Source organism: Calypte anna, chromosome 4A (genome assembly GCF_003957555.1).
Source record: "Calypte anna isolate BGI_N300 chromosome 4A, bCalAnn1_v1.p, whole genome shotgun sequence".
NCBI classification, from domain to species: domain Eukaryota; kingdom Metazoa; phylum Chordata; class Aves; order Apodiformes; family Trochilidae; genus Calypte; species Calypte anna.
In genome coordinates, this window is record NC_044248.1 from 7,147,397 (window position 1) to 7,165,445 (window position 18,049).

At 39.0% G+C, this 18,049-nt stretch overlaps 2 protein-coding genes across 2 annotated transcripts in view; one reads left to right on the forward strand and one right to left on the reverse strand.

Moving 5' to 3' along the window:
* The first annotated feature begins 610 nt into the window (after window positions 1-610).
* MED28 (mediator complex subunit 28) lies at window positions 611-3,140 on the forward strand. Its single transcript, XM_008495688.2, has 4 exons — window positions 611-841; window positions 932-998; window positions 2,158-2,270; window positions 2,795-3,140. The coding sequence occupies exons 1-4, from the start codon at window positions 680-682 to the stop codon at window positions 2,990-2,992; spliced, it is 540 nt and encodes a 179-aa protein (XP_008493910.2). The 5' UTR covers window positions 611-679; the 3' UTR covers window positions 2,993-3,140.
* Window positions 3,141-4,813: 1,673 nt separating this feature from the next.
* Window positions 4,814-18,049, reverse strand: part of FAM184B (family with sequence similarity 184 member B) — a 34,073-nt gene continuing 20,837 nt past the window's right edge. The window contains exons 4-11 of the mRNA XM_030449700.1: window positions 12,031-12,243; window positions 10,804-10,957; window positions 9,860-9,972; window positions 9,267-9,451; window positions 7,747-7,864; window positions 7,462-7,566; window positions 6,573-6,778; window positions 4,814-5,105 (exon numbers count right to left, since the gene is read on the reverse strand). Of these exons, the coding sequence (XP_030305560.1) occupies window positions 5,015-5,105; window positions 6,573-6,778; window positions 7,462-7,566; window positions 7,747-7,864; window positions 9,267-9,451; window positions 9,860-9,972; window positions 10,804-10,957; window positions 12,031-12,243 (1,185 nt within the window). The 3' untranslated portion in view covers window positions 4,814-5,014. The remainder of the gene's footprint in view (window positions 5,106-6,572; window positions 6,779-7,461; window positions 7,567-7,746; window positions 7,865-9,266; window positions 9,452-9,859; window positions 9,973-10,803; window positions 10,958-12,030; window positions 12,244-18,049) is intronic.

Consider the following 18,049-nt stretch of genomic DNA (forward strand, 5'->3'; position numbering starts at 1 on the left):
ATAAAAATGCCATCCTGACATTTTTCCTTGTAAAAACTAGAACTGCTGGTGCTGTGCTTTGAGGTAAGAAATGATGCCCTGTCAGATGTCTTAGGCTGTTACATTTAGTGTGATTAGCAGGGCTTTGGCACTACGTTATGTAGTGAGCCTTGAACAGGTGCCAACCAGAATGTAGCTTTTAACTGGCTTACAAAAACTCATGAATACAAGTTGGTGTTTGGTGGGTTTTTGAGGGGAGTGTGTCCCCCTCTGACATGGTTTCTGTCACCCCCCTGCTCCTTGGCTGGTGTGAGGAAGTTCCCTCTCCAAGCAGGGACAAGATTCCCAGATTCAGTTCAAACTTCAACCAGATGTAACACAGCGTGAGGCGAGGTTTTCTTAAGACTTTTGAGGGTCCGAGCCCAGAGGGATGGAGGGTTTTTTGTGTTAAAAAGTGTATAACAAACAAGTGCTTACCCAGGGGGGTGCGCGGCCTGAAGAAGAGGCTCCCGCTGGGAATAGCGGCTTTGTTTTCCCAGCTCCTTATCTTCACCCCAGAAGCCGGGGCTATTCCTGGTTGAGAGGGCGGTACCGGGGAGGTCCTGAGGTACCGGGGCGTGGTACCGCCTGGGCCCGCCCATGCCTCCCGCCCCTCAGCGCAGGCGCGGCCGCCCCTCCCGCAGCCTGAGGCGGGGCCGTCATGGCGGGCGCGCTGGGCGGAATGTTCGCCAATCAGCCACCGGGGCCGCCGCCACCACCGGGGCCTCCCGGTGGTCCCGGTCCGGCCGGCCTCATCCCGCCTCCCACAGGGCCCCGCAACCCCAATAACACTCTGGTGGACGAGCTGGAAGCGTCCTTCGAGGTGTGTGGACAGGGGAAGGGGAGGGCGCGGGTGTGCGCATAGCGCCGGCTCTCCGCGGTTCTCTTACCTCCGCCGTTCCCTGTCCCCCAGGCCTGCTTCGCCTCGCTGGTGAGCCAGGACTACGTGAACGGCACGGACCAGGAGGAGATCCGCACCGGTGAGGCCCTGGGGGTAGGGAAGGCATCGCCGCCGTGCTCGGCGCCTCACGCCCGCCCGCGCTGAGACCTCGGCGGCTTTCGGGCACTGCCCGGGCGGTGCGGTGCGGTTCGGTTCGGCTCCGGGAAAGCCTTTTGGATACGTCAGTGTTTGATTCTGCAGTGCTGGGGGTGCAATTCTATGGCTGACTTCCCCTCAAACTTTAGAAGTGCTTTTGCCAAAAGCATAGGTGCCTTGGCGTTTGAGGCCAAAAGCGTTTTAAAAACTATTTCACCGTCTTTGACCGGTACCACAAGAGTTGCTCCTCCCTTCCCGGCTGTTTAGAGCTGTTTATAACTCACAAGGGAATGGTGGTTGTCTTGAGGAAAGGTTGAAACGTCAAGAAACCCAGCAGGGAACAGGGGGGGTCTGGGGGAAGGGTCTAAGTGCCAGCTCCGGGGGTTGTGTGGGGCTGTAGTAAGGTGCAGTGAAATACCTGGTTCAGAAACTAATGTGACACCTTAGGAAGCTAAAGGAAGCAATAATAAAAGGTGGGAAAGGAAAGGCGAGGTTTGTAGCAATGCTTGTGTGAGAGGCACCTCGGTGAAGAGGCAGAATTAATACAGAACTGATAAAGAGAAATTTAAAAATGGCCCTCAGAAACTCTCGAAGCTTGACACTCAAGTGCTGTTTCACAAAGAGAATAAATGCTTCTGAAAACTGCTTTCTGGATATGGGGTGATAGTTGTATTCTGGAATGGAAAACCCTTTGTATTAAAACAATAGTGCATAATATACAAGGGCAAAATGCTCTCCTAAGTATGCTTATACTTTAAAACCTTAAATAGAGCTTGTTGCTTCATCATGCAGTGAAATGCTTTATTCAGCCAAGTTCCACAAATTATGAGCTCTTTTTCATTGTCAAAAACGTAATAAAACTTTGGGAAAAGAGTTGGTGTTTTGCAGCTTTAAAAGCAGTTTTGAAAGTTTGCAAAGCGAAATATTTTTACAAAGAGACTTAAATCACATCTTGGTTTTATAAATATTGCATTAGAGCAACTCTGACGATTTTCTTTCTAAAAAGTACCATGGAAAGTGTTTTTAATAACATACAGGCAACAGCCAGTCTCATAACTTCTTTTGTGGAATCTCTTCTTTCTATCTTGTTATTTTATGCTTAGGTGTTGATCAGTGCATCCAGAAGTTTCTGGATGTTGCAAGACAAACTGAATGCTTTTTTCTACAAAAAAGACTGCAGCTTTCCGTCCAGAAACCAGAGCAAGTAATTAAAGAGGTATATTTAAATTAATTCACCTATGTTATGTTATGCTAGGTTAAATAAACTGTGTACCATTACAGTCCATCACCTTGTTCATGTTACTTTTGGGTTCCTCAGCGTGATGTTGTATCTTAAGTTGGTAGAACTTGACTGTTAACGTAGGTCTTACCATGAACCTAGAGAAGCTGGGTGCCTGCTCCTTGTTGGAGTGTTAGAACACAAGTGGTATTGCAGAACTGGAAGAAACAAAGTAGATAAATCCAATTTTGCAGGAATTCACCATCTCTGCAATACATGACCTATAGGGACAGCACTCATGCATTTACAGTGCTGTTTCATTACACACTTCCCCATTAACAGAATCCCCAATAAGATCAGCTGGAAAACTCGGGCTAAAAAAAAAAAGTAGTTTCTTTATGTGAGGTGTTTATTCTTATTAATACTTTATATTTACTGGATGACTTTTAATGTACATGATTAAAATATTATTAAAATCATTATTATTAAAATAATTTAATTTACACATTTTTCATCCATAGGATGTTTCAGAATTAAGAAATGAACTGCAGAGAAAAGAAGCATTAATTCAGAAGCATTTGAGTAAACTGCGACACTGGCAACAGGTCCTGGAAGATATCAGTGTACAGCACAAAAAGCCTGCAGAAATGCCTCAAGGTCCATTAGCTTACCTAGAACAAGCATCTGCTAATATTCCTGCTCCAATGAAGCAAACATGATCTTTGATTTTTACATATCTGAATATTTTCAACAATGCAAAACAGTTGTGTTCTTTTTACTCTGTATGCTTTTTTGTATAATGTAATTTGTACTACAAATATAAAAATTTAGCAAAACAAATTACTTTTTTTTTTTTTTTTTTTTTTTTCAAAAATATAGATTGGTTTTACCTTTCAGTGGAAAATTCAGGATGCTTTCTGGTTGAAGTGTGTTTTCCAAAATGCAGCCCCTAATTATATCTCTTCTGGTATGATGAAAATACTTGCAAATATGACAGTTTGGATTTACTGGAAGATTTAAAATGTTTTGTGCTCCAGTAATTATAAGTACTGCTGTAGAAGCACCTTTAGAACTGTCTATCTAGGTCAGGTCATGAGTGTACTTTCTTGAAGTGAATTGTCTGTCTCCACTGGGCTTTTGCTTACCTCTCAAATGGGTCTCAGGCTGTACAAATTTGATGCTTACAGAATGAAAATAGAATGCAGAACCTTGGGGGCAGGAGGCATGTAATGCAGGCCCAGTGTTAGTGGTGGTCTGTCTGTCAGGCTAGTGGAGAGATGGTCCAAAATATCTACCCCCAAAATAAAAAACATTTGTCATTCTATATAGCCAGGAAAGCCACTTGCTAAGGACACCATTTTAAGAATAAAATGAATTAGAATATTTTAACCCTGGAAATTAGAATTAGTAATTGTGTATTGAGCTTCCTGGCCGTGCTTTCAAGGCTTTTGGGGCAGAGTGGATGCAAATTCATCCTTAAACATGTTTTGATCTTCTCACTGATGGCAACACACTTCTCAGTGTTACTGACTGTACACCATTTTTGTTTTTGCTTGTATCTGATGCCAAAGTCTCTTTCTAAACCAAACAGTTCATCTTAAAAAAAATATCAAACAGCTGGGGTGAAAGTACTGGCCTGCCTCTAGGATTCTGCCCTTTCTGCCAACTTTTCACCACAGGTGAGGTGCAGTGGCTGTTATGTAGTCAGTGCTTGAATCTGTTGGTGCAGCTCTTGCTGGCTATTTGAGACAAGTTGGGCTGGAGCTGTGCCTTTTCACACATGAAAATTTGCTATGGAGCTGGGGCCTGCTGGTTGAAATAAAGTGAGGATTTGAATCATACAGTGGTTGAAATACCTTACCTGAAACATGGCTGTGAGTCCACAGAAGGATTAACTTCTTCATGGGAGTCTCTTCTCCCAAGGAGGCGTTTGCATGATCAGATCAGTGTAGTCCTTCACCCACTTTGTGTTTTGGAGGGCATAAGAATAATATCTGGAGAAAATGTGAACGGATGGAGTTCCCCTAAAACTCAGTGTATCAATCTGACTTATAATTCAGCATAACAGCTCTATTTTGCAAAGCATGGAAATGGATTATTTACAAGCAAGTTTAATGGTCATACTTAAATATTTTCCTAATTTCTCAGGCTGATTGTTACAAGCAAGGAATAATAAATTGCAATGCTGACTATACAAAACAGTTTATTAAGCAAACTGGAAGGTGTTGTGGAACCAACCTGCTATAAACATGCTATTCCTGGAAGCAGACTGCATGCTGTACAGCTTAAAATAAGTTTAACAAAACCTATTAAAACCTTTTTAAATTACATTACTATATGCAGAAATAATTCTAAACAGCTGATGTAACAAATCTGTAAACTTACAAAAATCACCCAGGGAAGTATGATCTTTTGTCAGATGGACAGGACATATCAAAGAAAAAATTGCATGTTGAATATAATTATGGAGTGATATGGCTCTTGATTTAAAAAAAAGTCTCTTAACACAATATGAAGAATCTTGCTTTTTCACTGTTTTTAAAGAGATTGGTAGAAAAAACATATTTTTCTGAAATCCATGCCTATAACTCCATAGCAATGAAGAGGGTGCAGTTGTTTCTAATTATTTACTTGGAAAATACATTGGTTTTTTTCCTAAATCACATATTAAATTATCATTCTCTAAAAGAAAGCAGGAATAGCTTTTCCAGTAATTCTGAGAAGTATGGATATAGTTTGCTTTAAAATGAAAAATATTTAGTAAACCATTCTTGATGCTGAGGGTCTTGTTTTTGGTCATCTTTGGTTTGTGGTGGTTCATTGCCTTGTGCCCTGTGCAAACAAATAAGCATTAGCATCACTTACAATTTACATGCTTACTTACATATTTAATACTTTTTTTTCTGGAAAAAAGAAATCCTATGAATGCATCTGTGCTCAGCCAAACTGGATGAGGCCAAAAGGTGCCAGAGAATTTCTAGTAGGATCTGTGCTAGCAGGGTAACCAGGCTAACAGCACTGCTGGTAACACAGAGGCAAACATGAAGGAGAGCCAAACAGCTATGGAGAAATATCTGAAGACAATTCTTGACTACTCAAAAATACTAAAAAGGTTGCTTTGAGGTTATGAAGTCTTGGAAATCAGATAATTGGTGTTGTAGTTCACTCTTTAAAAATATGAAATAGAATTTATGCATTCAAAATGGGCAAAAGTTTGATTTAGAACTGAAAGATTTATCTGAATATCACCTGGCTTTTATCATAAAACTTACTAAATAGTCCCTGATGTTTAAGCATTCTGGATGCTTTTTTAACATTTATGTTAATTTTTATTAGCTTATAGTAGCAAATACAAGTTCACTTATGCATGACAAAAGAGTAAATAAGTAGAAGCCAAGCTACCCTCAGTCTCTCTCTGTGTTTCCCTTTGAAATCCAAATCTGGTTTGCCTTGGCAGTCATCTAGCATGACACAGAATGCTTTTATGTTCAAGATGTAGGAATAGCCAAAATGGATCCAAGCCTCTGTCCTGGGTTATTGTCTTTGGCAGCAGTCAGCACCATCTGCCTTCATGGAAAGAACTCTGTAGCACATCATTTACAGGATAACTGATCTCCACTAGGAGATAGGTGGGAAGGTTGGCTTTTGTCCTGAAGTATAGTAATTGGTTGCTTGGGGTTTTTTTACATTTTTATCATTATAACTGTATAATGTTAACTACATAATTTTCTAATTATGTCTTGAAGAGATGGTTTATAAATATCATGTTTATAAAACACTAAACATTGTTTAAATAATTCATAAATTCAGGCTTTGCAGAGAAAAAAACATAAAACTATGATGTTTTTAGTTAAGTGTCTGCTAATCAATTTTTAATTTTCTAAACTCTTTGCTATATTTAGACTAGATTAATTCAAGTAAAAATATTCCATCTACCTCTACCAAGTGCTGGGTGAGCAAACAAAATTAAGAAGGAAAACACATACTTAACAGAACCATTGCTATGTGCCCAAAGATTTAAACAGCCGTGTTCACTATTAACTGCATTCTTGGTTAAATACTTGCAACCTCTCTCTTTTTTTGTACCAGGAGGGTTTGCAATTACAAGCTTTGCTGGGCAGCAATTACAGCCTAATTTTCTGCAGTAAAGTTCTGGATCTTTCTGCAGAGAGTTGAACACATGGAGTTCACTGCCCAGCAAGAACCTTATGTCACTGTTTACTTCCAAATGTCTAATGTTTTTGAATTTCTACCAGATTTTGTATACAAATTCATTTATCATCAAAATGGAAAAAATACCTTGAGGCAGCAATGTTGTCTGAGGACTGTGCTGATGGAGAGCCCACCCTGAGGCAGCCAGGACTCTGGTCTAAGCTTGTAGATTTTTTTATTTGAGGAGCACTTCTTTTTGATCTCAAGTCACAGCTCAAAAAGCTCTTTGCGTAGGAAGCTAAATTCGGAACACTGACAACACGACTGCACACCTCAGCTCTTTTCTTCTGCTGCTTTTTATTGTAACAGAAAACTTCATTACACATTTATGTTTTTTACACTTTATCAACTATATATGATATACACTATAAAACCTCAACAATAGCTCATACCAAGATACTATGTGAAAAGCACCCAAAAATTAAGATTTCTGTATTTTGCAATAGGCATTTAAAATAAATACCCAGAGTATGCTGTGAAGATCCATGGATTAGGGAAAGCAATTAAACCAACTTGGATATTTGACTTTGAGGTTTTAGATACATCAAAGCTTTGCAGGTGATTTACACCAGGGTGGCCTCCCTTCATTCTATGGCTATAGACATTCTGAGGGGCTGGAATGACAAAGGACAAATCCTGAACAGCCCAAGCGTAAATTCATAACTTTCTTTTATGAATGCAACATACCATATAGCAAGTCCCAAATCTACAAGCAACAGCTGTTCTTATCCCAGTGGAAGACTGATGTATGTGGAGTGATAGTATTTTATATTTTCCTTAAACACCTCTATCACGTGCATAGATATTCTGAATTTGTTATATTTGCCACCTCACTGTAGGTTGGTTTACTGGGAAGAATTCTACTGAATAACATAACCATAAAAATTAATAGGGCCTTTATTGTCTTGAATATCCATATGATTTGAATAGCAATAAAATGTCTGATCTGTGATTTTAATTGCAATGTCCATCTTACCTTCATGGAAGAAGTCAAGCATCCTGTGTTAGGGTTGAAAGAAAATGATCGATTCCTGTGAGATTCAGTGTTGGGTAAAAGTGAATGCTGAAATTTTCTTCCTTCCTGAGGGGAAAGAAAGTTACATGTATAGAAACTTCTATTTGTTGGAAGTTGGTGTGGAAACATGTATTTTCCAAAGTATTCCAGAAAAGAAAGTATCAGTCTGAAATGATGCATGAAACACTGAACAGAGCCTTCCAACAGATGACAAAAGACTTAGGTACATATAAAAGGAAATCTTACCACCAGCTGCTTGATGATCTCTTCTCTCTCATTTAATTTGTCTTGCAGACAACTTACAAGGTGTGTATCTTCTGATCTGGACTCCCACTTTCTTGCCTTTTCTTCTAATTCTTTAAGTCTGTACCAAAGAAAATATGGACCAGAAAAAAACTTCCTCAAACCAGGTTCAAGAGATAGCTGGGATGTACACTGCCCTAAATTCCAAGCCTAAAATAGAGGGGTGTAGTCAGGCCTTTATGATAAAGCAGCATTTTTAAAAAATGTACATGGCATCTGTATATGGATTACATATAAGCACAGAATGTTGTGGAGTTCCAAAATAAATTGCCACCATCGTTAACCCCCAAGGCCTGTTTCATTTAAAATCCAGTCCCTAGTGTAAAATACTAACAAGTTTGAACATAAAGTTGCTAGCCTAGTTTCCTAAAGAAAAAAACATGTCACAATAGCTATGCATATCTGTATATTGAAAGGTACCCATGCACTGGATCCCTCAATCTCTCTGCAAATAGAATTTGTTAAATATGATCATCCAGAAACATCAAGACAAGAGGGCACAGTCTCAAGTTGTGCCAGGGGAGGTTTAGGTTGGACATTAGAAAGAATTTCTTTACCGAGAGGGTGATCAGGCATTGGAATGGGCTGCCCAGGGAAGTAGTGGATTCTCCGTGTCTGGAGATATTTCAAAAGAGACTGGATGTGGCACTCAGTGCCATGGTCTAGCAACCGCAACGGTGGTTCAAGGGTTGGACTCGGTGATCTCTGAGGTCCCTTCCAACCCAGCCAATTCTATGATTCTATGATCAAAGAATTCAACAGCCATACAAATGCACTGGACAAACCTCAGCCTTGTCCCCCCTGTGAAAGGTAAGCCCTGCACTTCGTGTGCTGATGGAATGACTGCTGTTACTGCAACACAACAAGTGCTCCAAGGCTGTGGCTGCACTGAGGATGCTCTCTACCTTCTGCAAAGACAGCCAAGACTACAAGTCAGCCTGTCCTTCCTGTGGGCTGACAGCATATTACAGCTCTAGGTTTGCACCAGCCCAGTGGCACTGTCGGTGTCTGCTCTCACTGCCCTCGGTCTCCCAGTGCAAAGTCAGCTCATACAGACAAAGTAAATCTCACAGACTACGTGTGGCATTCTTTAGAGCTAACAACCCATTGGTTTCAGCTACAGAGTGCACATAGAAAAACTTGATACTTACTCTCAGAAACTTTTTTTTTTCTTTTGGATAGCTCTTGGGTGAGTTTGGGGTTTGTTTATGTCTTTCAGTGCCTTTCAAAAAACTGACATTACCTTATTTCTCTGTGACATATACTGAACAGATAGTCCACAGGCTTTTGTTACAGCTGGGAGAAATGTGAAATAAACTACAGCTTTTGTGAAATTTCTGACCTCTAAAATTAGTACTTTAGAAAGGAGATATCCTGACACTCATGACATTTAGGAAACCTCTGATGCTGGCATTATTATTGACTCTCTAGATAGCACTGTGAAGTGTAAATTTAAGCCAAACCTTCTGTACTGTTTCTCTCTGTCCTGAAGCTGCACAGTTTCTTGCTTCTGTGACTCCAGCTCAGCACTCAGTAGCTCCATTGTGTCCTTCAAAAGTAAATTCTCTTTCTTGAGTTCAGAAATTTCAGTCTGACATTTTTCCAGTTCATCATGAAGAGATCTGATCTGGCTCTGGCTACTCCCTTCCTAAGAAAAAGACCAAATGTAGTAATTCACTGCCTCTAATTATTTAATGCAAAAAGCTCACTGGAATTGTGTGCATTGAATTTTTGTGAATTGATTTTTCAATTACAGGTGCAATTCTATGCACAGCACAAAATCTGTGATCGAATTCCTGAACATATTTTATAGTTCTAATAAAATTTATTTTCTTGTAACATTCAGTCTTATACTTGAGTTTTAGAATCTATTCTTTACATGGAAAAAAAAAAAGATGATAAACAATGATAAAATTTCAAAGTGTGACATGAGAAGGAATTCTCTTCCATTTCAGTAAGAGATTCTTTATGCTTCTATTATCTCTGCACAGAGAAATGTGATATTATGGCTTTTGCAAAACACACCATGGCAGTGAAGTAAGAACTGAATGCTTGCCTGCTTCTTCTTCAGTGTCCTCACACTCTTCAGCTCTGTCTGGAGTTCTTCTATTTGTTTCTTGAGATCAGTGCATGAAGTCTGTTGCTCAGAGAGTTCCATTCTCAGAGATCCTAGGAACAGACAATCATCAAGGAAGTTAGAGGCCAGCTGGATGGGGAAGGGAGATAAAAGAGAACTTCAGTTGTGTTGGAGAGGCACAACATTTACATAAGCAGATCTGTTAAATACTGCAACTTTTGTGTATGTTGGGTACAACTTTTGGGGTGGGTCAAGTTCAAGAACAAAGAGTTTTTTTCTCTCTAGTGTCTACCTACAACTTTTCTTGAGGAAGAATACAATTTATCTATTGAACATACAAACTTTGGAGAGCAACAAATTGCTCCAGCAAATTTTAATTACTGAGCATATCCCAAAGAATATAATCCAAGTTTGTAATTAAAGTACTTTCAAATTGGTTTTTCTTTAATCAAAACCCTTTTATATATGAGCTTTAATAACCTGGGTTCAAACCTGGAGATATTACAGGTCCCTGATGCAGTCTTCTGTTTAGTTCTGAGCAGTTCAGGGAACTTTCTAAACTATGTACTGATCTCCACTGCTTAACTCAATAGCACAAATTTGAACCACATGAAACCACATGAACCATTTGAACCACAGAAAAAAAAGAGGAAAGTTTATACATTAACTACAATATGCCATTTTAATATCCCTGATAATGCATACCTAAATGTTGTACACCAGACTGCTCTCCCAGCAATGTTCTGCTCCTGACAGAGCTTGGGTAACACAGAATATTAAGTCTGTATGGCTGCAGTTGCAGGGTATGGAAAGGAGATTCACAAAGACCTGATTTCCCACAAGATTGGAAATTTAATGGGAGGGAAGTTGTGCTTTTCAGCAGATAGTCAAGAATTAGAAGCTGTGCATGATATGAGACATACCTAGCAACAGGGTTTGCTGCTTCTGTATCTGTTCAAGTTCATCATGTAATTCTTTCTTTGCTTTCTCTTCCAAGGTTTGCATTTCCAGCTTATGAGACTGATGTTGGATCTTGAGAGTCTCATTAAATTCTTTTTTCAAACGTTCTTCTGCCTCCTGTAAGCAAAAGCCCCACCCAAAAAACAAAGTAGTTGGAGCCTATTTATCACTTTATTATTTTACTTATAATGCCAGAAAGTCTTTCATCATAGAACTTTTATCTTCATCACACTTTACATGACACTTCAACATAAGAATAAAAAATGGGCAGATCTTAAATAAAACTTAATAAGGACAAGAGAAGTTACCAAGATATCAGCTATTAGATTTGTTATACATCATGAAGGAATAGCACTGGCATCTTTTTGGCATTAGAAAGATGTTTCATTATTCAACATGCAACCCCCCCTCCCCCAGATTTGACCTATGTCATTATTTATCACAGAGTATGTGAGGCTTCCATCTTCCCTTGTATTGTTCTTGGCTAAAACTGCCACTGTGGTAAAACAAAGCTGATAAACTATGGCTCTGTAGTGGCTCTCAAAGCAAACTCATATCCTCAATTTAATTTTAACCAGCTTACTGCCTTCAGCTTGGTTTTGTTAAAGCTGAGATCTTATTCTGAATTTATAAAAGTATTAAATTCTACTTGGGATGATTTGACTACGTATGTTTAAGACAGAGGTTTTCCCTAAGGTGTGCAATATCAACAGGAACACCTAACTCAATCACAGGTAGGTTTTTTTCAATTGATTTTTTTCTTCAAAGAGCAACATTCTTTAGAACCTTAATATACTGCATTAACATTTTTTCACTGAAATAAATCCACTTCAACCTTTAAAAGCTTTGAGTATGCACTTAAGGAATTGATCTCTTGAAGGCATGCAAGGCAATACACATCATTATGCAGGTCTATTATATTTATTTAAAACTAGTTATGTAAAAATGAATAATGGATGAAAAAGAACAAAACTGAGGCCTGTCCTTAGGAATTCCTGTGTGCTTCTGAAGGAAGGGCATAGCTAGAGGAGTTTGTATTCATTGCAGCCTAACTGTAGAGCATAACTATATTATTTTACAAAATTACTTCATTTACACTGTGGTCTAAGTCCAAAAGTTAAAATTAAAAAAAACAAAAAAACAACCCCAAAAAACCTACCCAAGAATGTTAGGGCCTCAAAATCACTGACCTTGAGTTCCTGATTTTTGCTTTTCTCCAACATTTTTAAGACTTTTAGATGTGATGCCTCCAGCTGCAGTTTAACATTCTGGTTTTCTTTAATGGTGTTTTGAAGATCCTGCAAAAGCTTCTCTTTCTCTTTGTGGGACTGTAGGTTATGTCTCTTCAGTGTCTCCTTGAAATTATTTGCTTGCTGGTCTAATATTTGCTTCAGCTGAGCCACCTTCCAGAAAAGCAAGTCAGGATTATTGGCTGTATTCACAATAGAGAAGAATTATGTAAATTTGTGTACACTTTAGGAACTTGTATTGCTCTATGAAAAAAATCAGAATGCTTGTTTGTGCAAAGAGCCCTTTTTTTCAGTGAGGAATGACATCCATTTTGCATATACCATCTTTTGCCCATTGATCACTTTCCTTAAATTATAAATTGTCTTCATCTCATACATACAATCCATAGCTCTACTTGCACAGTAATTATGGCACACAGCAGGAGGCAGGCCTAAGGCTGTGCTTATTGTTATCCTAGAGATGTAACACTGCAGAATCTATTTATGCTGCTCCATTTATAAGCAAGTAGATAAGAACCAATGGAAATAAGAATTTTGCCCATCATGCTACATGCCTACTGGTTTTATTACACAGTAGACTTGTCTGCAATGCTTAACACAAAAGTAACAAAAAAATTCCTGTTTATAGGAATAACTTTATAGGAAAGGAAGAAGCTTGCTTCCTTATGATTTCATGTGACTTTTAATGATTCAAATGGTGTTCCATGTGGGCAAATTGGATATGACACAGATTATAACCTGTGACTCCATCCTATTCTTAGTTCCACATTATTACATGTCCTGCTTCTCCTCAGTATTGCCTTCATTTATTTTTCCATGCATACTGTACACAGACTAACTTCAGCTGCACACTTGCAAACTTTGTAAGCAGCTACAAGATAGAATTACTGTTCCTTTTTAAAGTACATTTATGGCTGCAGAACTACTGTTCCTATACACAACTCAGTATACTTTCTTCCATTTCACCAGTTTGTCCTTCACTTGAAATAAACAAATCAGGTTCTTTTTCTCCAGTTAATTGGTGGTGGCCAATACTGCTCATCACTGATCTTGTACTCCAGTTTCCCTCTGAACCTCTTCCAAAGCCTTGCTCACAAAGGGCCATATTGCTACTATAATTTACATTACTTCCCTCAGCAGATGGGGTAGTGTCTTATGTTTGAAATTCCAAGTTCCTCAGCTTTATTACTGATGTTCCATATGTTCTGAGATCTACAAGAGCATCTGCAACCAGAGGTGAATATTGTTAAAAAACTCTTTAGCAAAGCTACCAGCTTGGTCAGTTGACTTCTTCCTCTTTGATGGCCATACAAGTAATCAGTACAATTTCTAGTCAAATCCATCCAAAGGAAACTTTTTTGAATGTACAGATCAAAATGAAAAGCTAAAATATTTCCTCCAGACTGAACTCCATGTTTTTAAAATTTAATTTATTTGCTGTTTGGCTTTATTCACAGAACACAGTGGAGGAAGAGATGGCAGTGGTGGTACTGCTTTGTGTTTGAGAGAGAAAAAGGAATCATGGAGGCACAGAAAAAGCAAGAGAGCAAGAAGGATGTGTGTGTGTGTATGTGTGTGTGCATATGAAGGTAGCTGGGACACTTACCCAAGTGCTGAAGACTTAGGTTGTCCAGTGACAACTTAATATACAAGTGAAGAAGTGGCAACAGGTGACAACACTGTAGCTCACTCTGATTTATCCCATAACCTAGTGACAAGGGAACCCTTTAAATGGTAAGAAAGCTGACAAAAGTAAAAAAAACCCAAACAAGCCCAGGTTATAGGAATGCTGTGCTGGTTGATAAGAAGAAAGTAAACATTCCTTCACCCAGTGTTTTGTGAACTGAATTTTCTCTCTTATTCTCTTTCAAATGCCAGGAAAAGAAAGACTGGTTTTATAATTTATTAAATAATCTCAAACCAACATCGTACATCTGAATTTCACTTAAGCTATACAATGAAATTGATCAGAGTTAGCAAATTTGAAAGTATAGCTGGCTTCAGCTGCCCCAGATTGTGAGTTTAGGTTAACTAATCATCCAGTCTTTTCTTTGCTTTTTCCTTTGTGTCATCCAATTAAACACCAATAAAACTACCTGGCTGAACATACTAGTGAAGAGTAATTGCTAAATATAATTCTTAATGAAAAAACATTATCTTTAAAGTGTCTGTGTGACAGGAACTATCTGTGGCCTGGATGCACTCCAGGAACAGGCAGATGCCAGAGACACTTGCCAACCACACCTTTCACACCTTTGTTTCCAGAGCTGCAATTTTTGCTTTTTTTTTTTTTTTTTTTTTTTTAAATAAATGGTGTATCATAAGATTTAAGCAAAAGGGCACTTTGGCTTCTGGTTACAGGTAAAACATTTACTTTGTCCCAATATCTATTGAACTCAAGCCAGTGTTTTCCAATATAAAGAAAGGAAACACTGAAGTTTTTAAGGAATGCAACTCCTTCTGAAACTAACCTTTGATGTGAAACACTTAATGCTGTACAGTCCCCTGTATCAGCTCACGTAATATGCACCAGCATTACTATACTCCAGCATGCTTTTTTTTTTTCCTGGGCCTCCTGGAAGTAAGCCAGTGAGTAAGAAGGATGTGTCAGAAGAGTAGGCTGCTTATTTTCTAACAGGAAAATTGAAAACAAGAAAGATATGGCTTAGACTATTTCTTTTGCAAAGACAGGGAAGATGAAAAGAGGTGTTTATAAACTTCAGCTGTGGTCACAATATTGTTTACCTTCCAGGTTGTCTTCACAGTTGTTGGTTCCAAGCACTACCAATATCAAACATGAAATCACCCTAACTAGAAGCAGGTTAAGCAGTAAATTGGTAGCAACAAAGAACAGAGTGTAGTAATAAATCATATGGAAGAGTATTTCTATGAACATTATTTTTCAGTGACTTACAATAAAAGATCTAGACAAATATATCATGCATACAAACACACTCTTTGTTATGAATCCCAATACTTCTAACATATTAGAAGTTGAGAAAAAAACATTTCCATCCCACCAGGTTTCCTCCTCCTTTCTTTCAATTAAAAGGGCTTTCTAATCCACCACTGAAAAACCTTCTCTGGAACATTCTGCAGTACCCAGGCATTTTAAAGTGCTTCATCACTTCAAAACAGATAGCCAGGCCCTCAATTTGGTTAATTGGTAAAGCAACATTTAAGCCAATGAAACTATGCCAGCTCACATCAATCTAGAATCTATTTGGCTCCTTTTATAAACCAGTAACACTGTGTGATTGTGTGCTTTATGACATCTTCCTGCTGAAAAAAAAGAAAAAGAAAACCCAAAAATCTCTTGAAAAAAACTGTACCCCTAATACAAATATTCATTCATTTTTACTCAATAGAAGTGCATAAGAGAGCAGAAAAGGACTTGGGGGTGCTGGTGGACAAAAAGCTGGATGTGAGCCAACAGTGCTGACTTGCAGCCCAGAAGGCCAAGCACATCCTGGGCTGCATCAAAATCACTCGTGGCCAGCAGATGAAGAGAGGTGATTCTGTCACTTGGCTCTGGTGAGATCTCAAACCTGGAGTTTCCATCCAGCTCTGGAGCCCTCAATACAAGAAGGACATGGACCTGATGGAGCAGGTCCAGAAAAGGGCTACAAAAATGATCAGGGGGCTGGAACCCCTCTCCTATGAAGACAGCCTGAGGGAGCTGGGGTTGTTCAGCCTGGAGAAGGTTCTGGGGAGAGCTCATGGTGACCTTCCAGTATCTGAAGGGGCTGTGGGAAGGCTGGAGAGGGACTGTGTGCAAGGGCCTGGAGTGACAGGATGAGGGGCAGTGGTTTAAATTAGAGAAAAGTAGATTTGATTGGATGTTAGGAAAAAGTTCCACCATGAGGGCAGTGGAACAATGTCCCAGGTTGCCCAGGGAGGTGGTTGAGGCCTCATCCCTGGAGATGTTCAAGGTGAGGATTGAGGAGGCTCTGAGCAACCTGATCTGGGTGAGGGTGTCCCTGATACTGCAGGGGTTGGACTGGGTGACCTTGAGAGGTCCCTTCCAGCCAAATGATTCTGTGATTCTATGGAAGTGGTCTAAAAGATGCAACTAATAACTACCCACAATATAAACTTTAGGAAACAGTATTTTCATAGGCTCTACGGAGTTCTTTTAAACTTCAGGGTTATGTTTGCACTTGCCCTTTCTTATGACAGATGATTTTGCCTTCCACTGTCTTCCAAGTAAAGAAAAAAAGGAACTACTATTACTAAAAGAGGACAGATAAGTTTCCAAATATTTCAAAAGCCTTTCAAGTTTCTTTCTTTTGTAACCATAATTACTGTCCTTCTCTTGGGAAGGATGGCTTGAGTCTTTTGAAGAAGTACCTCTTAGACTTTGATAGCCCATAGGCAAAAATACTGGGCAAGTAGAAGGCTGTGCCTGCCACCACAGTTGGCTCCTCTCTTTGACTTCTGCTTTGATTATTTTAGTTCACTGTGCTTCCAAGCACTATAAATACTTGAAGTCTACATTATGTCTGCTCTACACTTCTTTTATTTATTGTATGTAAGAAGTGTGAAATCTCAAAAGCAAGATCTAAAGTTGGAATCAGAGAGAATATTTTTACTTCCTGAATCTTTTAAGTAGATAGATTCGAGTTTCTCAGTGCATTGCTAGGGGATGAATTTATACAGAAGACTTAAAACTGCCTTTTGATTTATTATAGAAGAGTCACCACAAGTGAGAATTAGTTCGGAGTCAAAAATGCTACAGGGCTTTACTATGATTCTATTATATCACAACAGTAACATGACATGAGAAGTAAAAACAAAACAATGGAACTAGATTTTACTGTTGTCTTCAGGCTTATTTCACAGCTAGTTCAGTTAAGTTCACAGTTAATTGCCTTCCTAAGCAATTCCTGACCAGAGGGACACACACACACTGGCCAACCTCTACTGCTGCTATTTGGAGGTACCAAAAAGATTTCCCTCAAGGCTCTGGGCATTGCTGTGCTAGCACTGTTCAGAGATACAGCACAACAAGGTGATGCCTGTGTTTCCATTTTATTTACCTTTTATATCCAGAATAGCTTCTTGAACACACATTGAAGGGATCCTGTAGTGCAAAAGCAAAGAGGTGGAGGACTGCAGTGAATTAGCATTTGGCCCAGGCAGGATTCCTGCCAAGGGACCAAAGCTGAGTGAATCTCATTTTATATCCAGAAAAATCTCAGTCATACAGAAATACCACCACTTTGAAGTGCATCCCCAGGGAGGCGAAATTATGATTCTGTCTACTCTGCATATTACTCCAGCTATGTCAGCCCAACCAAAAAATGTGCCTTATGCAGTCAAAGAAGCTATTTTTAGATCTGAAACTGTATCCAGGTTAGAATTGGATTAGTAACAGCACATTGCCTAACCTCTGAGGCAGAAGCTCTGGGCTGAGCCATTGCAAAAGTTCCCAGCTGGGAATCATGCCCTCAGTGAACCAAATGTTTAGTAAATGGTGGTTTCTTGGCTGTGAATATTCACATATTTATAAAAGGAAAGTATTATAAGCTAAAATGTCTTCACTTCCCTGGCAATACTGCCAAATAATTGGTTCAGAAAGTAACTCATGGAGTACCAAGGAAAATGCAATTTTTCTCTTCAAAAGGAGCATTTCCTCCCTTTGGGGGACATTAGAGTCTAAGACACCCTAGAACTTTTCTTAGTGTAGCTGTTCATCCTTACTGCTGTGTTGTGAACTAACAGATGGCATGATAAATATTATTTTATATTATTTATTCATGTTTCTAGTGCAAAGAATTTACCTTATATTTAACATTATCATACAATATGAGAGGACTAGCAGCTAGAAACACATCTTTCTTTCCTTTTTTTCTGTCCTGAATGAGTGACTTCAGGAACTGTAATTTGATGACTCACTGTCTTACTTTTTCCATCTGCAAAACCTGAACAATAATCACTTCATGTCACAAGCCTTTTC